Here is a 24855-nt window from a genome sequence, read left to right as displayed (position 1 = left end):
TGACAAGCTTTTACTTCTTACTAATAAGAGTCTATGGGAGTCATGTCTGTATGAGTAGCTTTAAATGGAATTTTATAGAAATTATCCAAATTTTGGAAAAAACTAACAAAACAAACGCTGTTGCCTGAACACTTTTAATAGTGACAGAAGGTGCCCTGAACGGCATTGTTTTCTCTTTTTCGTAATCATTAAATAAATCTTGAGAAGAGCATGCTATGGATTAAACTATGTGAACATCAGGGGGTTCAATTGGGCCAGAATGGTCCTTTACAGCATGGAAAAAACATTTTTTTAGGCTCAACAACCATGATGTATAAAATATAAATAGCTTATACTCAGAAATGTATATAGTTATAAACATTTTTGATCATTTAATGTGTACAGCACAAAAATATACATTTTAAGGTGAACTTAGAGGGTTACAAAGTAAATGAATAATCATGAGTTCCTTGAACTTCTTTAGCTTTAACAAATCCATACAATTAAGATTTTAAGGGCTACTAACTCAATCAATCAAGTACAGAACTGAGGTTGTGGGGGATACCCATTAGCCCTAGCACTTGAATAATTTAAGCATGTTTGTTCAGTCAGAAAGAACTTATTGGGGGACCTGGGTAGCTCAGCGAGTATTGACGCTGACTATCACCCCTGGAGTCGCGAGTTTGAATCCAGGGCGTGCTGAGTGACTCCAGCCAGGTCTCCTAAGCAACCAAATTGGCCTGGTTGCTACAGAGGGTAGAGTCACATGGGGTAACCTCCTCGTGGTCACGATTAGTGGTTCTCGCTCTCAATGGGGCGTGTGGTAAGTTGCGTGTGGATGGTGGAGAGTAGCATGAGCCTCCACATGCTGTGAGTCTCCACGGTGTCATGCACAACGAGTCATGTGATAAGATGCGCGGATTGACTGTCTTGTCTGAACTGAACTGAGACTTGTCCTCCACCACCTGGATTGAGGTGAGCAAAAGCGCAACCATGAGGACCTACTAAGGTCCAATTTGGGAGAAATCAAAAAACAAGACATTTCCTGCCGCTCACTGGATGTTTTTGGCACCATTCCGAGTAAATTCCAGAGACTGTTTTGTTTGAAAATCCCAGGAGATCAGCAGTTACAGAAATACTCAAACCAGCCCGTCTGGCACCAACAATCATCCATGTGATTATCTAATCAGCCAATCGTGTGGCAGCAGTGCAGGGCATAATATCATGCAGATACGGGTCAGGAGCTTCAGTTAATGTTCACATCAACCATCAGAATGAGGAAAAATGTGATCTCAGTGATTTGGACCGTGGCATGATTGTTGGAATTCATTAATTGCTGTTTTCAGAGATGCTCCTCTGTTGTAAAGCACATTGGTCAACCTTGTGTTGTTTTTAATTGTGCTATATAAATAAACAAAAGGAAGAAAGAAGGCCCACAATTATTTTTTCTTGGCTGATTTCTTTTGATTTTCCCATGATGTCAAGCAAAGAGGCACTGAGTTTGAAGGTAGGCCTTAAAATACATCCGCAGGTACACCTCCTTTCAGAAGCTAATTGGCTAATTGTCTAATGGCTTGACATAATTTTCTGGAATTTTCCAAGCTGCTTAAAGGCACAGTTAACTTAGTGTATGTAAACTTCTGACCCACTGGAATTGTGATATAGTCAATTAAAAGTGAAACAATCTGTCTGTAAACAATTGTTGGAAAAATTACTCATGTAATGCACAAAGTAGATGTCCTAAATGACTTGCCAAAACTATAGTTTGCTAATATGAAATCTGTGGAGTGGTCAAAAAAATGAGTTTTAATGACTTCAACCTAAGTGTATGTAAACTTCTGACTTCAGCTGTAAGTATTCAGACCCTTAGCTCTTACTTAGTTGAAGCACCCTTGGCAGCGATTACGGCCTCAATAATTTTTGGGTATGATGCGACAAGCTTTACACACCTGGATTTAGGGACTTTCTGCTATTCTTCTCTGCAGATCCTCTCAAGCTTTGTCAGGTTGGATGGGGACCGTCGGTGGACAGCCATTTTCAGGTCTCTCCAGAGATGTTTGATTGGGTTCAAGTCCGGGCTCTCGCTGAGCCACTCAAGGACACAGAGTTGTCCCTAAGCCACTCTTGCATTGCCTTGGCTGTGTGCTTAGTGTCATTGTCCTGTCCATTCGAGAATTTACTCATATTTTTACGAAAGTTTCAAGAACGTGGCCCATTGTGTGTAATTAATCACTGCACGTTATTCCAAATAAAAAAGTGTTTTCACATTGAGCATCCTGTTTCACTTGGAAATACATCAGATTATGGAAGTAAAATAGGTTAGAAACAGTGTTTCATGTTGTCTTCATGCACACTTAATTAAAAAACAATTCCAGCAATGGATTTTATATGACACACAATGTCTAAATATCAGGCTCAGTGTCTTAAAAGGTTGTTTCTTATCCTAATAAATGCAATAAAAATGAACTGTGAAGTGTTCTGTCTGTTCATGAAATACAAATAGACAGTAAAAATACATGAGTTTCATGTGTGTGTTTTTTAGTACATAACATGCAAGTCATGCACAAAACAGTATAACAGCCAACATAGATAACAAAACACTGGCATTCAGTTAGTAGATTATACTGGTCAAACAGTTTAACACTTATTGTTGTTTTGCTGTTTTACAGTTGTATTGTAACTATACAGTTTTCAATAAAAATATTGTTTTTTTTTTTTAATTAATGGATTTCAAAAATGCAAAACAATTAAACGTTTTCAGACGTTTGACACAAACAGTACAAATACAAATTAAAACACAAATTAAAACACAAAATTAAGGGGCGTTACAAACATATATTAAATTCATTGAACAAAGACATGTTTTCTGGCTTTTTTGTTTTTTGAAAGTTTTATAGATTCAAAATAAATTTCTAGGGTTGTTTGGAAATGAACAAAGTTGGGTTTTAAATTACTCCACTTACTCTGATGAATATACATGTTTCCTAATGACAAAAACAAATAACATACACTTTTTGAAATTATTAATTCGAGCGAAGTAAATGTTTGCAATGTGACGTCATATCTTATGACGTCATTTTGAAGCGCCGGCGCGTCCACACGCATGCGTCCCCTAAACGGAACGGCGACACCATTTTAGAGACAGAAGACAGAAATCAACAGTCAATAATTCATCAGTAATTGAATTGACCAGAGAGCATATGTGTGTCCTGACAGAACTCGACCCGTAGAAGTCAGAACCTGATCCAGAGAAGAGAAGAACCGATCTCTTGATACTGCTGGACCGGACCTGAGCTCAGTTTCGGATCTGTTCAGTGTTGTTTGTTTGTGTGTGTGTGTGTGTGTTCGGGTGGAGCTGAAGCAGCGCGGTTCCGTCCAAAGCACAGATGGATGGAGACGAGGAGATCCACTCAGGTATCCCAACCACGTTCTGCTGTGTTCTGTTTCCAGACACGTACTACAAAATACCACAGTAAAACCGCTCTGTTCACATGGTGTTCTTAAATCTGTTATGTAAATACAGTGGTTGATACCAAAGTACCATGGTGTTACTATAAGTACAATGTATATACCATGGTAAATGTCAAAGTACCATAGTGTTTTTGGACATATACTATGCTTATACCATGGTATTACTAGAAGTACAATGTATATACCATGGTATATTTAAAAATACCATGGTGTTTTTGTGTTTTGGGATAAATACCATGGAATTCTTTGAAGTATGTTGGAGTATGAAAATACCTCTGTACATAAATAAGATAATCATAAAGTATCATGATGTTCATAACACACATTAATCAGTGTTTGTTGTACATGTTCCATGAAAAACCATTTTGGAGTACTACATAAATATATTGATAAATGAATATGGTAATTATTCAATACCATTTACATCTATTCATTTAGCAGATGCATTAATCCAAAGCGACTTATAGAGAAGTATCCCTAGCAAGAAGGATGAGAGACTTTTTTTTTTTATAATACGAAGACTGTGCATTAAAAGGTTGGGGCAAGTGCTCACAAACGTGCTGTGTCTTTAGATGCTTTTTGAAGGATGTTAGAGAATCAGCTGCTCGGGTGGAGTTTGGCAGGTTATTCCACCAGCGAGGAACAGTTGAAGTGAAAGTCCTGGACAGTGATTTTTTTTTTTTTTTGCTTCTTTGAGATGGCACCTCGAGGCACCGTTCACCCACAGAACGCCAACTTCTGGAGGGCACGTAGACCTGAAGTAGTGAGTGAAGATAGAGGAGTGCAGAGCCGGTGGTTGTTCTGTAAGCAAGCATCGATGTCTTGAACTTAACTCAAGCAGCCATTGGCAGCCAGTGTAGTTTGATGAAGAGAGGAGTGATGTGCGCTCTCTTGGGCTCGTTGAAGACTAGTCATGCTGCTGCATTCTGGATCAATTGCAGAGGTTTGACTGTTCATGCAGGAAGGCCTGCCAGAAGACCATTGCAGTAGTCCAGCCTGGATAGCACAAACACCTGTGCGAGGAGTTGTGTGGCATGCTCGGATAGGAAGGGCCAGATTTTCCTTATGTTGTACAGAGCAAATCTGCACAATCGGGCTGTCCTTGCGATGTGGTCCGTGAAGTTTAACTGATCGTCGAACACAACCCCAAGATTTCTGGCCGTCTTGGATGGTGTGACTGTTGATGTGTCTAGTTGAATAGTGAAATTGTGCTGGGCTGGCTGGAATCACAAGAAGCTCAGTTTGAGCGAGGTGGAGTTGGAGGTGGTGTTCTTTCATCCAACACGAGATGTCTACCAGGCAGGCTGAGATATGTGCAGCTACTGTAGGATCGTCACACTGGAATGAGAGGTAGAGTTGTTTTATAAGCGTAGCAATGGTAGGAAAAACCATGTGCCTGAATGACAGATCTCAGAGATGACATGTATATGGAAAAGAGGAGGCGCCCAAGTACTGAACCCTGGGGTACCCCAGTAGCTAGTTGGTGAGACTTAGACCACTCCCCTCCAAGACACCCTGAAGAACCTACCTGTGAGATAAGACCCTTTGCCTTTTGGGTTGACAGGAGTATCTTGTGGTTAACTGTGTCAAATGCAGCAGACAGATCCAGCAGAATGAGAACAGACAGTATGGATTAAGCTCTTGCCAGTACCATTGCATGTATTAACATACTATTTTTTTCATGGGTTTTGGACATGTACCATGGTAATTTCATGATATGCATTGAAGTACCTTGGATTTCCATTATATGAAATTAACAATACTCCTTATGATATCATTAGCTATAGTATGTGGACATATATCAAATTGTTTAAAATCATTATATCTTGATTTATACTCTATCTATTTGTCAAGACACCGTGCATCAGGATTCTGAAGACTGAACCTGTAATGAATATGACTGTAATCACTTTGGATCTTTGAATAAATTGTGAGTAAATGCTTGTACAGATGATGGCAGTGGTACTCCAGTTCAGGACGAGCAGGAGGATTTGAGACCCGAATCACGACAGTCAGACGTGAGTCTCTGATTCTGATGCTTTTACTTTAGTGTTGGACTTCAGTGTCGAATAATGCAGTTGTGTTGATACTGACACTTTTACATTTTGACAAGTGTACTTGTTTACATGCATGCTTTGACAAGATAAAATACAAGAAAATGTATTGTATCAATGTGCTGTAATTAAAGCCACAACTTTTTTACTTTTTATCTCTTTGTTGACCCATTATTTAACCATACTGGCACACGTTACCATATTGAACAAATGAACTATTTCTGACATGACAGCTAGACGTGACTCACTAAATAAAATATGCATACTACTGTATATATATGATCTACACAGTAAGCATATTAATGGCGCACACTAACACGGTTTTCTGATTGGTCGGTTTATGCAGGATGACGGCAGCGATAATGAGGACGCGGCTCACGACAGGAAGTCTGATAACGCAGACAGCGGGTCGGATCACGAAGGCCGTGGAGCAGACGGCAGTGATTCAGAACCTGAACCGCCACGGCCCGCTGACAGCGACAATGATGAGGAGGACAGCTCATCTGTGAAGCGAAGAGCGAGCAGCTCCGACATTGAGGAGGAGCAGGAGAAGACGCACCCCACCAGCGACTCCGACCACGACGAGCAGGAGACACGACGCAGCCCGAGATCAGACGCGGGCAGTGAATCAGACGACGACAAACCCAAAGAGAAAACACAGAGAGGGTCTGATGATGAAGAGGAAGGAGGGAGTAAAGAGAAAGGGAAGTGGAAATCTGTGATGAACTCAGACAGCGAGGAAGAAGAGGATAAACCAAAGGATGAAGCTGGTCAAAGTGACCAGGACGAAGGGCCCAAACGACGGGCTCTGGACAGCGACGATGATGATGAAGATGAAAAGCCTGGTATGTTTGTTTATATAATCTTTCATCAGAGTGTAATAACTTTAGAGGTTCTACCTCGGAAACACACTTTGCTTTTTTGATGACGTAATCAAGGTTGTGTGGGCGTGTCTTCAGTTGCCTGCTAACTTCAACATTACGTTGTTTTAGTTCGATAATATTAAATAAATTGCATTTCGGACAAAAATGGTCTAGTTCATACATTTCTTCTCCGGCAGCACTGCTCTTAAACTAAACTAGTGGCTTTTCATTCATAAACCAATCACTGTTTTTGAACAAATCAGTTGAGGAAATGGTCAAGTGATGCACTCATAACAAAAAAGACACTTGTTTCTCGCCACCTACTGGAGTAAATATGCAATAAAAAAAAAAAAAAGGTCAATCCTCACCACTATTTGGAACGCCACAAACATGGAGAGGTGGAGTGATATAAAAAGTGTCCCAGTGATGTTGGACTGTAAATCAGCACTCCTTGAGTGCTGCTCGTCCAATCAGATTTAGGGATGCTCCGATACTGACGTTTTTATACGGATCGGGTATTGGTCTGATGTGCCCGATCCAAATCCGATACTGTTTGTTAGTCATGTTCGTAACTGTCAAGCTCCAAAAATGACATAAAAGTACCATTAAAGTAGTCCATATGATTCAAAGCCACCTGAAGCCATACTCTGTGAATCACAAACACAAGCTGTGTTAAATAAGTCAATATACTATATAGTTTGTAGGCTGTGTGGAGCGTGTTAGGGAATGGTGCAGCTCTGTTGTCACATACATAACACATGCATGCTGTTGATGTGCTCGCGGCCCTCAGAGCGGCGCACAATATGTGAGCGCTACACATGAACAAAATCTCAGATGAAAATGCTTCGCATGAAGATTCGCTTATAACATGCATTGAGAACGGCACCGGAGAAGCATTTCATCAGATTTTAAATAAGTAGCAAATTAAACTACTGTGAACTAGCCCAAATACAGACACTCACAGGACTTCCTGGAGTGTTCCGACCGTCAAAATAAAAGTCTGAGGGTTTTAAAGTTAAAGATGCACGACTGAAATATATGACTCTTGTATTATACAATTCAAAAAGTCAATAATAATAATAAAATGATTAATAGTGTATTATTATTATTATTATTTAATTTTTAAAAGATATTATTTGTTTACAAACTACAACAATGTTTAAGTTGAATGGGTTCCAGAAAATAACTGCGTGAATGAAAAATGGACTTTAAAGACCTGCTACAAGTTAAAAAGACTTCTTTTCTACTGAAAACTTTCACTTGAATTACTGTTAATTTTACTGCTACATTACCCAGTAGGCTATACATCTATTGAAATCATGTGTGGTTAAAGGTTTGTGTTTCTGTGCATATAAAAGAGTACCCCCAATTAGTATCACTCAGGCAAGTATAGACATTTTAAACTGATTAAGAAATAAACAACACTGGATCGGAAGAGAAAAAGTGGTATCCCTAATCAAATTCGGAGACCAGAACTAACTGGTGTTTCCTTATAAAACAAAAAAAAGCAGATTGCCGATACTTTCATAGCCAGTCAGGAGTGTGAATATTTACTGTATGGCTTGTAAATATTGTGAATTCACTCACCATAGGCAGGTAATTAAAAAATGTAAATAGGGCTGTCATTTGATTAAAACTTATTGAATTAATTTAAATTAGTCACATTTATCAACATTTGCTGAGAAAGGCCCCCAAATACTGATAATTCAAGATAAATAATACACAATCAGTATAGTAATAATAAATATTTATAATACAGTCAGATTTTAGAAAAATAAAGTATTATTATGGCAGACGAGAAAAGTGAAACAAATTAGACAAAACGGAAAGTGGCTTTAGAAGTCACTTGGTTTTATTCCTATTTCATTGAACAGAAGTTTACAGTCGACAGCAATCCATTTTGCAATTGAGTTCATTAATCTGTTCTCACTGGACGCGATCTTTCATTTCGTCTGTGCTATTTTGAATTGTCGGTTTATGTACATATGCATCAGACAGATGCCTTTGAAACGTATCACTGGTTTTCAGCGTCACAAGCGGCATGATTTTAGGACGCTGAGCCAAGTTAAAAGTAGTTTGCAACTTAGAAAATTTAGATATCCTTGCATTCTGTTGTGCTTTGGCTGGCTGCTTCGGGGGTTTGTTGAGGCGCGCTGACTGCCCCCTGCTGGCACGGCTCGTAAAAATACACATGATTCAAGCTTGAATTGCTCAGATGGTCAGAAAATATGTACTTTTATGACGGACTTTATATACGGGTCAGGGGACATGATTAATTGCGTTAATATTTGTAATGTTTAAATATAATTAATCGCACTAATTGAATATGTTAATTGACAGCCCTTATTTGAAATAACATCACAATCACCAAAAATCTGCCTCACCGATTTATCCATGCATCAATTATAAATACGTTTGTCGAGTTTAACTATGAAGCTTGTGTCACAGCTTTGTGAAGTCTTTCTAATGGCAAACTGTAAATTCTCTGTGTGATTTCAGTGAAGAGGAAGAAAGCCATTCTTTCGGACAGCGAGGAAGATGAGGAGAAAGGTAGTTTTCTGTCTGTTGGTACTACTCTGTGTGATGTAATCTGGTGCTTGTGATAATGTCATCTGAGGATGATGTTGTGGTCTGTCTGTAGAGGTGAAGAAGAGCCGGCTGGTGTCTGATGATGAAGACTCTGGCAGTGACGAAGGCTCTGGAGCTCCTGATAAAAGTTTAGCAGCTAAACTGAGAGAGCTGGGCTCGGACAGTGAGGAAGAGGAGGACGCGAAGAAGACAGACGCCGGGACGAAAGACGAGAAAGCGCTGTTCGGCAGTGACAGCGACTCGGGCGATGACGAAGAAGAGTTAGTGCTCGAAAACACACTATGTTCTCACTATAATTTCTGTGTGTAACTGTCCTCTCTCTGTCCCTCAGGAAAATGATCGCAGATATCTTCGGTGAATCTGGCGATGAAGAGGAGGAAGAGTTTACGGTGCGCTCTCATTTCCGCTAATGATGTCTGATTCACAAATGAACCAGTAATGAGCATTTGAATCGATTCACAGAGCGTTTTTAAATCACTTGACTGGAGGAAGATGTTTGTTTGAGAGCAGAACGGTTATCTGGGAAAAATGTTGGATTTTTTACTATATATTTAGCTAAAAAAAAAAAAAGCTAACAATATATTGAATAATTAGGGCTGTCGATTTAACTCGTTAATTTAGTACGATTTAATATATAAAAAATAACTCATTTTTTCCTACCATCGAAGCAATTTATGCTTGAAGTACCACCTTCATGTTTTTACGAGTCTCATTCAGCAGGGGGCAGTAAGCGCAACTCCAGCTCTACAGGTAAAACGCAGCTGTAAAGACAACAAACCACAGAAAAACAGCACAAGATGAGGACGTGTTTTTGCATTCAAACACAGCTGAACGTAACTCCGAATGCAGGTGTCTCTAGATGTGTTTCAAACTACGTTTAACTTGACAAAGCGACTTAAAAATGCTGTTTATGACTGATGTATCTAAAATAGATGCTCCAAAAGCATCTGTCTGATGCATGCATGTTTACGCATCCTTAGAAAAGCCCTCATCTCGGACTTAATATCTTGTATAGATTGACAGATTTTAATTGCAAAATGGATTGGTGTGGACTGTAGGCAAATGATAGGCTTATGTTCAGTTATATGGAAATAAACAATATATTGCATTAAGCCATTTTTTTTTGTATTGCCTAATCAATGCATTAGTATATTTTAATTATTTTAATGATTATATTACATATTTGCAATTATATAATATAAATATATTAGGGTTGTCAAACGATTAAAAGATTGAATTGTGATTAATCGCGTAATTGTTTTTGTAATTAATCGTGATTAATCGCATAATGTTTTTCTAGTTAATCGTGATTAATCACTTAATTGTTTTTGTAATTAATCGTGATTAATCGCATAATGTTTTTGTAGTTAATCGTGATTAATTGCTTGATTGTTTTTTTCTGGTTAATCGTGATTAATTGCATAATGTTTTTGTAGTTAATCCTGATTAATCGCATAATGTTTTTCTAGTTAATCGTGATTAATCGCATAATGTTTTTCTAGTTTATCGTGATTAATTGCTTAATTGTTTTTCTAATTAATCGTGATTAATCGCATAATGTTTTTCTAGTTAATCATGATTAATCGCTTAATTGTTTTTGTAGTTAATCGTGATTAATCGCAATATCTTTATATACATGAGTGGACAAAATATGCTTCATCCAGATGTATTTTTCAGTCATCCACACAAACCCTACCCCACCAACAGAGTTGAACATAGTGTGACAGAACATTGGAGACAGCAGCAGGGTTTCTGTTAGCCGGTAATCAGTACCGACGCTCCCTATACGCGTATTACGCAGTCTGCATAGGGCACCGGCTCCCTAGGGGGACACCAGAAACACCACCAGCTGCCCTTACTCGCACGTTATATGTTATTCAAGGACCTGTTAGCAGTCGCGGAACACAGACGATCATCTCGCGATCACACTTTCACTTCACGCTCGTGGCAGGTGTTCAAATGGCAGCTGTCTTGCCGCTGCAATCATGTTACAGTGTTCTCTATATGTGCTTTGCGGGCATGCTCTACCGCTGTGCTGTATTGATACAATGCTTGGCGCAGGTATCAGCATAATGCCCACCATCTGTTTTCCCAACGGTCAATGCATGTGACATTAGCGGCATTTGTGCAAATTGACTTGCTTTTCATGAACTACGGTTTATTCAAAGGATCATATTACGCATTAATTTTTCTCTGAAACATTGATATGCGATTAATTGCAGTTAATTCAATATTTAATATATTTCAATATATTTAATATATTGTTCTTGTGTAATCAAGCTTCTATAACTTGCATTTTTAACGTACTGTGCATGATAGAAAACTTAGTGATATTGCAATTTTTAACTAAATATTTAACTACAAAATGAACTATTTAACTAGCAATGTTAAATCACTTGGCGATCAGATACATTAGTTTAGGAGAAAAACGCTGATGTGAGTGACATGTTGGATATTTAACTAAATATTTTACTATAAAAAGCCGTAAATTGCCATGCAGAAACTTGCCGTGGAAACATAATTCAGTGATGACACAAACAAGTTGGTCAGTCAGTTTTTTGAAGCGTGCGTCCAAAACAAATGATTCATTTAAATGACTTCCCGATGCTAATATTCCTCACTTTTGACCCCGTGCGTGTGTTCAGGGCTTTAATCAAGAGGAGTTGGAGGGCGAGCGGCAGCAGTCTCAGACCGCAGGAAATAAGGGTGCGGAGAACTACTCTGACTCTGATGATGATGTCATGGACAGAGGAGGAAACGAGTGAGTAATCTCATTTCATTCTTCACTCCATCTGTAACCATAGTAACAGCAGTCAGAAAGTGAATATGGAATGAAAGACTTCTTGTACTGCTTCATCTAAAGTTGTGTTTGTGGTTTTCAGCATGTCCTTCATGTCAGATTTTGACATCATGTTGGCTCGTAAGAAGGCTCAGAGCGGCAAACGCAGACGGAATCGAGACGGGGGGACGTTCATCAGTGACGCAGATGATGTCGTCAGTGCGATGATTACTAAAATGACAGAAGCTGCAGAGGTGTGTGTGTGTTTCAGGAAAACTGGAGCTGAATGGGTTAAAGGAACATTCTGGGTTATTTTGCAAAAATGTTATTTACAGTAATGCACTTACAATGGAAGTCAATGGGGCCAATCCGTAAACGTTAAAATACTCACTGTTTCAAAAGTTTAGCTACAAGACATAAACAATATGAGTGTAAACATGATTTTAAATGTGATTTAAAATCACTTACCGCATCTGTGTAAAGTTATGGACTATTTTACAACTTCGTTAGTAGTTACCACGATGATGTAATGTCAACAAACTCTAAAATGACTGTAAAAATGACGATTTAAACAACTTTACAGCTCAAATAATACATGAATTTTAACAGAAGAATTAATGTAAGTGCTTTTATACTGCATTCAGGTGTAAACTAGTACATGAAATTAGTACATAAATATGCTTCTGTTTTATTTTTACTATTATTATCAATATTATACAAAAATATATTTTCAGAATAATTTCTTAACTTATAATTGGATTCCCAAAAATAACACTTTTAAAAAAAATGTAATCGTATTGCGCTATCACCCCTGGAGTCATGAGTTTGAATCCAGGGTGTGCTGAGTGACTCCAGCCAGGTCTCCTAAGCAACCAAATTGGCCCGGTTGCTAGGGAGGGTAGAGTCACATGGGGTAACCTCCTCGTGGTCGTGATTAGTGGTTCTCGCTCTCAATGGGGCGTGTGGTAAGTTGTGTGTGGATCGCGGAGAGTAGCATGAGCCTCCACATGCTGTGAGTCTCCGCGGTGTCATGCACAGCGAGTCACGTGATAAGATGCGCGGATTGACGGTCTCAGAAGCGGAGGCAACTGAGACTTATCCTCCACCACCCGGATTGAGGTGAGTAACCGCGCCACCACGAGGACCTACTAAGTATTGGGAATTGGGCATTCCAAATTGGGAGAAAAAAAATGTAACGATTCAAATCGCAATCACAATGTTTTTTTTTAAATAATCGCATATAGATTTTTATTTTTTTGTCCAAATCGTTCTGCCCTGACAGTAACTATATTTTGGGCATGATATTTTTAATAAAACCATATTAATAATACAAGAAAATCAAAACTATAGTAATAAAAATCATAATCATTCTGCCAAAATACAAAATATGGTTATTACAGATTTACTATTATAAATTTAATTGTGGTTCATTTGTGGTACATGTGTGGTTTTTAAAACCAAGCCCCGCCCCAAATAAAAACAAACAAACACCCTTATGAAAATGAAGTATACCATAGTGTTACTATAGTAAAACAATTATTGATTTTATTACCATAGTTTTGGTTTTCCTGTGGTTTCCCTACATGGTTTTCCTACAGTGGTTAAATATGGTTACTGTAGTAAAACCGTGGTATATTTTCATAAGGGATGATAAAGCTAAAAAAAATAATCCCTAATAATTATGATATTTAAAAACTATAGAAACAACAGTGTTGCTCAAGAGTTGTTAAAATAAATATTTATTGAATTATTTAAGAGTCTGTATAATTATTTAAATGTTTGTTATCAGTTATTTGCTAATTTGGTGATAATTGTTTATTCCAAATTTTATTTTCCCTTTCTATTTCTTTGCATTTCCTTTGTATGCATTTTCCAAATTTATAGATGTACAGTACACTGTGTGTGTGTGTGTGTGTGTGTGTGTGTGTATATATATATATATATACACACACACATACAGTATATGGTGTGCATGCACAACCTTTTGTTTGCTTTAACCAAAAAACAAAACAAAAAAACACTCAAAAGAACACATTCTTCCCTCAATGTCCTCTAAAGAGCTCTGTAGGCGAGTGTAACGGATGGTTTAAAAGCTTATATAATACTGTATATATATTTTTATTTTATTTTATTTTTTTCACCCAATTTGGAATGTCCAATTCCCAGTGCGCACTAAGTCCTCGTGGTGGTGTAGTGATTTGCCTCAATATGGGTGGCAGAGGACGAATCTCAGTTGCCTCCGCGTCTGAGACCATCAGCCCACGCATCTTATCACGTGGCTTGTTGAGCGTGTTGCCACGGAGACATAGTGCATGTGGAGGCTCACACTATTCTCCATGGCATCCGCGCTCAACTCACCACGTGCCCCACCGAGAGCGAGAACCACATTATAGCGACCACGAGGAGGTTACCCCATGTGACTCTACCCTCCCTAGCAACCGGGCCAATTTGGTTGCTTAGGAGACCTGGCTGGAGTCACTCAGCACGCCCTGGGATTCTAACTAGCGACTCCAGGGGTTATAACCAGCGTCTTTTACCACTGAGCTACCCAGGTCCCCTAAAAGCTTATATTTTTTTAGATTATAGTTTTTATTTAGTTTATATTAATTCTGCTTCACAAAAATGTGTGATTCGAGCTGCAAATACTTTTAGTGGTGGGACTACTCTTGTAGGCAGATGAACTACTATTGCAGGGTTCCCACGCATCCTGGAAAACCTGGAATTTTGCTATGCAGTTTTCCAGTCATGGAAAATTTGAAAAATACCTAGATATCCTGGAAAATATTTAAGTATAATAAAACATTTTGACTGTGTGGCTAACATGGTTTTTGTTACATGTACAAATACATTGTAACAATCGGGACTCGTGATGCGTGTCAAATACTCAAATTTATATAGTTTTGTCACTGCCAGCGGCTACCCATTGTGAAACAACGTCAACGATTGACCGTCATGAATGAAGCCCTGTGTCATGTACATTCTCTGCTAATCTGTTGTCATCTCTACTTTGCTCTGACAAAATAGTGCAAGTATTGATATAGTAAAAAAAATGTGGTTTTTCACTCTAACATTGCTGTTTTTTGAACTACAAAAACACTTCAGCTGTAAATCTTAGACAACAGTTGATGGTCAGACTGCTATTTTTGTTTTTCACACTATTCTCCGCAGCATCCACGCACAACTCGCCACGCGCCCCACTGAGGGCGAGAACCACATTATAGCGACCACTAGGAGGTTACCCCATGTGACTCTACCCTCCCTAGCAACCAGGCCAGTTTGGTTGCTTAGGAGACCTGGCTGGAATCACTCAGCACGCCCTGGGATTCGAACTCGCGTACTCCAGGGGTGGTAGCCAGCGTCAATACTCGCTGAGATACCCAGGCCTCCAGTGGTGGTCGTTTTGCACATTCCTAGTTTGAATGCCCAAATAATCCAATTAAAATTGGGACCTAGTGTGATTATTAAACTGCAAAAGGCTGCGATTTAATTAAATATATAAGCTGCATGTACTGCGCGCTTCAAAATGAATGTGTGTAATGAATTCGGAAAAAATGAGCATTAAATAACCACACTATACATAATGACCTCTCGTGTGTTTTTGCTTTAATATTACACCCGTTGGGCGCATAAAATGTCCTGGAATTGTGCCTTGAATAGAGGGGGGATCCTGTGATGTAATACCATGCTGTAGTGGTATAAAGAGTGTTTATTGCAACATAGCATGACAATGAGTGGGTTTTTTTCAGTGCGACAACAGAACACAGCTCTGATGTGTGTGTGTGTGTGTGTGTGTGTGTGTGTGTGTGTGTGTGTGTGTGTGTGTGTGTGTGTGTGTGTGTGTGTGTTGCAGGAGGACAGAACATTAAACAGTCAGAAGAAACCAGCGCTGAAGAAACTCATGCTGCTGCCCACAGTAGTGATGCATTTAAAGAAGTGAGTGTGTTTCTCTCCTCCATCTGTAATCGTTCCATCAGCACCAGTATGAGAGGAGTAACCCGTGTGTGTGCGTGTGTGCAGGCAGGATCTGAAGGATACGTTTATAGACAGTGGTGTGATGATGGCGATCAAGGAATGGATCAGTCCTCTGCCGGATAAGAGTCTGCCAGCGCTTAAGATCAGAGAGGAACTCCTCAAAATACTACAGGAAGTGAGTGCACAGCATGGGGTTAAACAGAAATAGTTTTGGTAGTGAAACTGAGACACTAATGGAACGCTGTTTGTGTGTTGACAGTTGCCCAGTGTGAGTCAGGAGACACTGAAGCTCAGTGGAATCGGGCGAGCAGTCATGTACCTCTACAAACACCCCAAAGAGTCTCGACCGAACAAAGACGTCGCGCTCAAACTCATCAGTATGTACATTTACTCTCACAGACCACCCATTTAAATTTTCTATCCATCCGTCCATCCATCTGTCCATCCATCCGTCCATCCATCCATCTATTAGGCCTGGGTAATTTAACGTGTTTGGCAATGCACACTTTAGTTTCTCTTGCCAATAAAGTTTGATATGAATTGAATCTGCCCATTTGATCCTATTATTAAAAAAAGTCCACTGGAAAACACCAGACAATTTTGCCCAACTTTTAATTAGCATGTCCACTGATTTTATGGCATGTATACATATACTTGTATAATGATTAATAACTGTAAAAATGTGTCTAATTAACTCTTTCTGCAAAAAAAACCTGAACATTTTAACATGTACATATTTAACCTCTTAAACCCGGAGGGACCTGGTACCGGCACCTCTAGGGGGCGCTGATCACGAACAAAAATATAACAGTAATTCTCAAGTATTTGCTTGATCTGCACATATAAGGTGTCGTTTTAAAGCTTAGACGCTTATCTTTACAATGAATATTGCTGATCTGACCAATTCTAAAAAACACTTTTAAATTAGCTGATAAAGTAGATCTGTTCCTTTTTTTAAAAATCGCAAATTTGCGATAACAACAATCATATAAAAACAACCAGTAAAAAGATTAAAAAAGATCACAGCCATGTGTTATATATCTTTGGAAAGGTCTTGATTAGTAGAATATAAAGAGCAAATTTGTTTCATTCATAGACTAAACCACAGTGAGTAATAGCATGTGAAATCCAAATGTATTTATCAAAAAAAGATAAACAGCCTTTTCATCACATTTTGATTTATTCATGAAAAATGCACATGGTAAGTAAAATGAGATATCACAACTTACAGCAGGCGATCCTGAATCAAACAAGCCCCCACTCGATGTCATACGATTTGTAAATCCAAAGATATAACTCAGAGTGTCCTGAGAACTACCCTGGTTAGCGCTGATGGCGATCGCTATAGCAACACTGTTCTCTGGGAGCATCTCGCCAAAACGCTTCTTCACGTCATATGTGTCAGATCGTTCTCATCGGATCTCTAGAGTGCCAGATTCCACGTGTCATGTGTTCAGTGTGGGGGTCTATAATAGAACCAAAGTGCACATACATAGACTGCGCACAAGGGGGCACTCAGTGCACATTTTTTGAGCGATGGAATAAGTTGGCAAAGTGGGACATACGGGATGTAGTTGAAATAATTGTAAGTATTTCTATATTTTTTGAGATTTTTGTATTCATAGTTTTCAGTTATGAATTATTGTTTGGAGAGGTTATTTGGACACTTTGATAAATAAAAGTCCACCATGTGAACCATTGTTCCATATGCTATCATTTCGGATTGCTTTCTCCTATCAGCACATTTGAATTTTTCTGGTATAGTTGACATGTTTGAGGTTTTCTAAAAACGCATACCATGCAACTGATGTTCTATGCCATTTCTTTTCTTTTTTTTTTTTTTTTTAAGAGTTATAAGCTTATTTTTGGGTATGCCATTATAGAGGAAAACTGTCAAAATGCCTTCAGGATGTAAGGGGTTAAATAATTGAAATAAATATAGACCAACCAAATTCTTGCAAATACTTAGAGACACAGGTCTTCATCATTTATTTTTGGTGCTTTTTAAATGTCTTTTATGTATGGATTTGACTGTTTTAATCTTTAGACCCAGACTTTTAATATTAAACTATGAAAATACATTTAAAAATAATAATAATAATAAAGTATAATAATCAAAACCAAGAGTAAATAGGCATCGCGTGAAAATGATTTCTATACATTTTTCAAAAATGACGACTGTCCCACATCTGTGCTGTCATTTCCATCACACCAAACAAGTTTTGTCAAAAGTTAATGTACTTGTGGACAAAAGAGTCAGCGAAGAGCATGACTGAGATGATAAATCAAGGGAAATATCACTTGTTTATTGGATGTCTTTCCAATCAAGCTGCAATTTGACCAAATTATGCCTAAAATGTGAAAATATTATTTCATTGTGAGTATTTAGGATGCATAAATACTATCCCCTTTTCTCCCAATTTGGCATGCCCAATTCCCACTACTTAGTAGGTCCTCGTGGTGGCACGGTTACTCACCTCAATCCGGGTGATGGAGGACAAGTCTCAGTTGCCTCCTCCTCAATCCGCGCATCTTATCACGTGACTCGTTGTGCATGACACCGCGGAGACTCACAGCATGTGGAGGCTCATGCTACTCTCCACGATCCACACACAACTTACCACACGCCACATTGAGAGCGAGAACCCCTAATTGTGACCACGAGGAGGTTACCCCATGTGACTCTACCCTCCCTAGCAACCAGGCCAATTTGGTTGCTTAGGAGTCTCTCAGCACACCCTGGATTCCAACTCATGACTCCAGGGGTGATAGTCAGCGTCAGTACTCGCTGAGATACATAAAATGTTAGATATAAAATTAGCATTAGCAAGACAAAGCAGTCTGAGACATTTTATTTCAAAAACGTTAAACATGTCATTTCCAGCACTGAATTCTGTTAAACACAGAATTTGAGGCATTCTGGATGGCACTGTATGAGAATGTTTGACATAAATCTCCTGTGATGCATGTACACACACTGTTGGACATTGTCAGTAGACAAATAAAAAATTGATGAGAGTGTGATTTTCTTTTTTTGATGAGACCTTAAACGAGACACCCATATACATAATGGAATTAAACAAAACTGTGGACACACATTCTTTATTATGACTATTTTCCAAATTTTGGAATAATAGTAAAGTCACCAAAACTAAAAATAACACCCATGGAAGTATGTGTACTAATGTATAACCACACTGAGCTTGTTTGTGTAGATTCCAGCTCAAAACAGTACTGAAGGACTTCAAGATTCTTGTTGGCTCTTTTCCTTTAATAAAAATCACAATAACAAACAATTATTAATATACATACATACATATATGTATATCTGTTTGAATGTGCAGAAATGATTCCCGCACTGATTTGTGATCTGTGTGTGTAGACGAGTGGTCACGGCCCATCTTTGGTTTAACGTCTAACTACAAGGGAATGACGAGAGAAGAAAGACAGCAAAGAGACCTCGATCAGCAGATCTCCCCCCGCAGACGACTCAGGTAAACACACACACACACACACACACACACACACACACCATGAGCTGTTTCAGGAGTCTCAGTGGGCAGAAGAGCCAGACATCTTTGCCCCGCCCCTCAGATTCATTCGGTGTGTGTTTGTTTTCTCTTCACAGTTCAGGTGGACAGACTCCTCGCAGAGATTTGGAAAAGGTGCTCACCGGAGAAGAAAAGTGAGTATCAAACTGCAAATATTATCACAAAATATTGCATTAGATCTTTTTATCAACTACAGTATTTTTGTTTTTATTTATAGAAGGATTACGGTACTTGAACTGAGCTTTTTCATTATTTGTCAGTGAATTAAAAACTTACTTCTTGCTTTTTAATTCACTGACAAATAAGAACTTTGAATATAATTGTTGTGATAACAAATTTACAGAGTTGATAAAGCCATAAAAATGATGAGATAGCCGTGTGTTATATAATGTTGGAAAGGTCTCAGTAGAATGCAATGAGCAATTTTGTTTCACTCAGATGCCAAACTGCAGTGAGTATTAGTGAATGAAATTCCCACTGACACACACACACATATAATAAACAGGAGTGTCTTTTTGTCACGTTTTTCCTTATTACTTCCCGAAACACACATATAACATAGGCAATGACATATCATAACTTACAGCAGACTATCCCGATTCAGACGAGCCCAAACGAACATATGATTAGTAGATTTTATTTTTTTTCTCCCCAATTTGGAATGCCCAATTCCCAATGTGCTCTAAGTCCTCGTGGTGGCGTAGTGACTCGCCTCAATCCGGGTGGCGGAGGACGAATCTCAGTTGCCTCCGTGTCTGAGACGTCAATCTGCCCATCTTATCACGTGGCTTGTTGAACGTGTTACCATGGAGAGGTAGCGCGCATGGAGGCTTCACGCTGTTCTCTGCGGTATCCACGCACAACCCACCGAGAGCGAGAACCACATTATAGCGAACACGTGGAGGTTACCCCATGTCACTCTACCCTCCCTAGCAACCGGGCCAATTTGGTTGCTTAGGAGACCTGGCTGGAGTCACCCAGCATGCCCTGGATTCAAACTCGTGACTCCAGGTGTGGTAGTCAACATCAAAACACGATGAGCTACCCAGGCCCATGTTGAGTAGATCTTGAAATATTCCTCAAAGAGTACATGGAAAGAGGGCACTCAACACACATTGTGTGTGTGTGTGCGTGCGTGCGTGCGCGTGTGTGTGTGTGCGTGTGTGCACATGTTCGAGGACTTTGTGTGCGCAAACACACATCCACATATGTGCTCATCTAAAGGATTGGGATACTCCTGAACACTTAATATTTCTGTATTTTGTATTCTAATCCATTCATTTCCAATGGCCGGTCATTTTTGACCGGGAACACAATAAGTGTAACAAAGTGAAATAAAACCAACAAAATGTAAAGAAAATGGTCAAACATTTGTTTGTGTGTTTTCAGAGACCATATGTGAACAAAGTCAAGGAATTTTATTAAAAAAAAAAAAATTTGTAAAATGAACACAACATAAGGGTTAAATAAGGTGATTTTAAATCTATATAGAAATGCAAAGAATGGCTCGTTTTTTATCTCATTTTCTGGTGATGTTGCATTATGTGAGCCCTCCAAATGAACTCTGACCGCCTCGTTGACCTGCACTGTGGACCACACTCATGACGAGTGCATAGAGATGAACCACATCTGATGTGTGTGCCATTTGGGGTGGTTCACGGCAAAATACAAGCGAGAATTTCACTTTAATTTTACGTTTGTGTAACGGCAAATGTTCTTGGTTGTTGTGGGTTCACTAACGCAGTGACAGGAGGAAACGCCCTCTTTCTGTGGAGATGATTGAATGAAAACACTTTTAACAGAATCACAGTTATTTCGTGGCTCGTGGGTTTAATCGGAGAGCCTTTAAATAACAAGTGAAATTGAAGAATGTAGGACATTCCTTTTAACAAAGGACATTGGCTGGGTTCCTAAAACAACAGTGAAAATGTAAAGTTGACCAAAAAGAGAGCGATATTTTAAGTATTTAGGGCTGTCGATTTAATGCGTTAATTTAGTGCGATTAATTCTATGAAAAATAGCGCGTTATAAAACATAATGCAAGTAGTCATGCCCACTGATGTTTACGTAAATTCTGTAATAAAAGTACAGATTTTCCTACCAAACGAGCATTTCAAGTTTGAAGCACATCTGTGAAGTTTTAATGGAGTATACATTTTATTAATTATATATTTTTGTCTTTTGAAAATGCCAGATCAGATGTCCCCTTTTCAAGTCTAACTACAACATTTCTCTTTCTCAGGGCGTTGCGGCCGGGTGACCCCGGGTTCTGTGCGAGGGCACGTGTGCCAATGCCATCCAATAAGGACTACGTGGTTCGGCCGAAGTGGAACGTAGACATGGACTCGAGCAGAATGAGTGGGGTGAATATGTGGGCGGGGCTTTTTGTGTGACATTATTATTGTTTGTCTGATTGCTCAAGCTGAGTTTTTGCTGTTATCAGATTAGTCTGTACTGTTATCCAATTGGATTATTACTTTTTACTGTTATCCGACTGGTTAAACTGAGGTTTTTACAGTTATCTGATTGGTAAAGGGAGAATTTTTCCTGCTATCTGATTGGTAGACGAGCTTTAGGAAAGGCATCAGCCTACTGGAGAAGCACAAGCGGCGTTTTGCAGAACGGAGAAAACAGCGCCGCCCGCAGGGTGCTGTGAAATTCAGCATTGAGGGAAACCGTATGCCCCTGTAGTACACACTCCTGCCTGAGGGGGCAGTAAGTGGCTGCACGGTGCATGCTGTTCACAGTGTGTTGGAAGAGGCTGTTCGCAACCCTTAACTAACACGTGAACTGCCTGGTGTTACATCAGACCTTATACTCCTTATGTGTGGCAGTAAATAAATATTTCACATTGTTTCTAGATCTAGTCTATAAGGAATGGTTCATTCCGGGGACATATTTTCCAAACTTTAAAAAATCGTTAGCTTTTTAACCAACATGTACCATCAGTTTAGCTGTTGGTGTAAGAGAGCAGCTGAACTTTGAGTGCCTTCGAGTTTCGGTGACAAACCAACCCACTAAGCTTCAGCACTGCAAACCTGTAACAAGTTTGATAAGTGTACTTGAGCTTTTTAACATAACTTATTTTACTGGTTTGTACCTTTTATATTCAGAATATTCTTTACATTAACAGCCCTGTGTTTTTACATTTGTTTCTCTGCTCTTTCTGACCTCGCAAGAATACATTTTTTTCTTTGTAGTGACATTTTCAGTTTTCTGTAGTTTACGTAAAAATCAACAACAATTGGATAAAACTGGAAACTACAAACATAAAAAGATAGCTTTAAAAAAATGTGCTTGTTTTTGTGCATAGTTGCCGTGTTCTCAGTTTTCTGCAAAACAATGTTAATAACAAGCAAAAATTAATAGTATTTAAAAAGGTTTTTTTTGCAGATAGTTGCAGTTTTCAGTTTTCTGCATTTTACATTTAAAAAATAAATTTGTTACTACAAGCAAATATTGTAGCTTAAAATTGCTTGTTTTTGTGCATTGTTGCTGTTTGCAGTTTTCTACATTTTAATTATTTAACTGCATAAAATAAAACTTATTACTTAAGCTAAAACAAGCTATTAAACAACTTTTTGCTTTTAGTTATGTAGATTTATGCAAAGTTTTTTAATTAATTTGCATACAACTGTAAACGAAAAATTGTAAAAAAAAAATTTGCTTGTTTACGCACAGTTGCATAGTTTTCAGTTTTTCATGTGTCACATTTTTTATTCACGTGAAATGACTAATTACTATAAGCAAAAATGTTTGTAAATTTTTTTTTATTTGCTTGTGTTTGCGCGTAGAGTTTTCATCTTCCCATAGCTTACTTTTTTGAATTGCATAAAATAAAACTATTAACTTTGTGCAAAAACATGCTATTTATAAAGCTACTTTTTGCTTATAGTTGCAGAGATTTATGCAGTTTAAGTTTTTAAAGGAATTTGCATAAAACTGCATAGTTATTTTTGTTAAATTAGCATAAAATGAAACAAAGAACTAAGCAAAAATTAGCAGTAAATGTTTATTTTTTGCTTGTTTTTGCACATAGTTGCGAGTTTTCAGTTTTCTGTATGTCACTTTTTTTTTTTTTTAATCTCATGAAATGAAACTAATTACTTTAAGCAGAAAGTAATTTAATAAATAGCTAGTTTTTGCATATAGTTGCAGAGATTTATGCGGTTTAAATTTTTAAATGAGATTGCATAAAACTGGAAACTAATTACTAATAGCAAAAAATACCATTAAAAAACCCCAATACGCTTGTTTTTGCACATAGTTGCAGAGTTTTCAGTTTTCTGTAGTTTGTATTTGTATTTTTTTCATAAAATAGAGTAAAAAATTTGCTTATTTTTGCACTTAGTTGCAGAGTTTTCATCTGAACCGTTAACGCTTTTAAAAAGAATTGGTTTGCCTTTGCGTTGTAGTAGCAGAGTTTTCAGCAGTGTGCTTTAATCACTAATTAAAAAATGTTTTGCTATTGTTTTTAACTTTCTCCCTTCTCGCTTCTTTAGGGTCCAATGAAGAAGGGATTATCACGAGTAGATAAACAGATGCGACGCTTTGCAGACATCAAACGGCTAACGAAGACAGGACACGCTGTAAAGATTAGCGTGGAGGGGAATCGTATGCCTCTCTGATACCCATTTCTGCCCCCCAGCTTTCTTTTGTTTTGATTTTTCTGTGAAGTGCTGCCACTCTTGGATTCTACAATAGTTATGCAGAATAAAGAGATGTCAAAAAAGCTACGTACGCATAATTTAGCGTAGCTACACATTTGCAACTTATCCGCTGCGTAGAGAACTGAACTGTAAAACCCTGCAGCGTTTGGTTCTGATGTATCTTTCATAATAAAGAGTTTCCATGTAATAACTTTTACTCATGTAGTACTTGACTTTGTTAATTATTGTAATTACAGTAATTATATTTAAATAACAAGGTTATAGCTTATCCGTCTCCCCACTGCATAGAAAGAGAGTCATACAGTGAACCTAAAAAGTATTTGGGCACTCATTGTTATTTCATGAAAATATCAAGAGCAAGTGTGATTTATTTTAAAGACACAAGGAAACTTTTCCCAATTATCCAGATTCAAATCTGAAGAACTTTGTTTTCCTATGGGATAAGTAGGGTTGCAGATGCTTGGTTTGGTAGGTCATTAATTTTTTAAATGTCCAGATATTTTGGTGGCCACTTGATCGTTAAACCCCTATAGAGCTTTAGTGGTCAATGCTCTCTGGTTGCGTTTTTGTTCCTCTGTCATAATTTCATCCTGCATCCAGGACAGGTAGTTACCAAGTCTCGTATAAACACCATATTTGCCCTTGGCCGCACACCCCTCTCCCCAGCCAACCACTCCAGCCAGAAACCAGGTGCCTCTAGTGGACTATGAAGGGGCCGCCGCTGTCCCCTGTACAAGAAGATGTGGACTGGATACAGTTCATATGATCCACCCCTGGGAGCATCACCTTCCTCGGGAACCGCGAGGAGCTCTGAATGTAGCGTGTTGCGCCCCAGCCCGTGTTCTCCCGGCTGCAGTGGGTGTTTGATAGGCACACAGGTGTGGGGTAGTGGTCCCGGGTCACAGGTTTGGACAGGTACAGCAGAGC

At 38.6% G+C, this 24855-nt stretch overlaps 1 protein-coding gene across 1 annotated transcript; it reads left to right on the top strand.

The window, feature by feature from the left end:
• Positions 1–3073: 3073 nt before the first annotated feature.
• LOC127429926 (protein IWS1 homolog) lies at positions 3074–24124 on the top strand. The gene is made up of 15 exons (XM_051679290.1): positions 3074–3393; positions 5401–5468; positions 5851–6349; positions 8867–8917; positions 9009–9216; positions 9288–9345; positions 11602–11717; positions 11839–11989; positions 15586–15668; positions 15753–15882; positions 15967–16084; positions 19090–19201; positions 19336–19392; positions 21501–21621; positions 23761–24124. The coding sequence occupies exons 1-15, from the start codon at positions 3366–3368 to the stop codon at positions 23884–23886; spliced, it is 1926 nt and encodes a 641-aa protein (XP_051535250.1). The 5' UTR covers positions 3074–3365; the 3' UTR covers positions 23887–24124.
• The last annotated feature ends 731 nt before the right edge of the window (positions 24125–24855 follow it).

Source organism: Myxocyprinus asiaticus, chromosome 39 (genome assembly GCF_019703515.2).
Source record: "Myxocyprinus asiaticus isolate MX2 ecotype Aquarium Trade chromosome 39, UBuf_Myxa_2, whole genome shotgun sequence".
Taxonomy (NCBI): Eukaryota; Metazoa; Chordata; class Actinopteri; order Cypriniformes; family Catostomidae; genus Myxocyprinus; species Myxocyprinus asiaticus.
Note: the sequence above shows the minus strand (reverse complement) of the source record. Positions and strands in the feature narration are given on the sequence as shown.

Excerpts from the sequence above, each read along its gene's own strand:
- LOC127429926 (XM_051679290.1), top strand. The coding sequence starts at position 3,366 with ATGGATGGAGACGAGGAGATCCACTCAG. Across the intron at positions 3,394-5,400 it reads AGACGAGGAGATCCACTCAG|ATGATGGCAGTGGTACTCCA; the intron begins GTATCCCAACCA and ends ATGCTTGTACAG. Across the intron at positions 15,883-15,966 it reads TCCTCAAAATACTACAGGAA|TTGCCCAGTGTGAGTCAGGA; the intron begins GTGAGTGCACAG and ends GTGTGTTGACAG.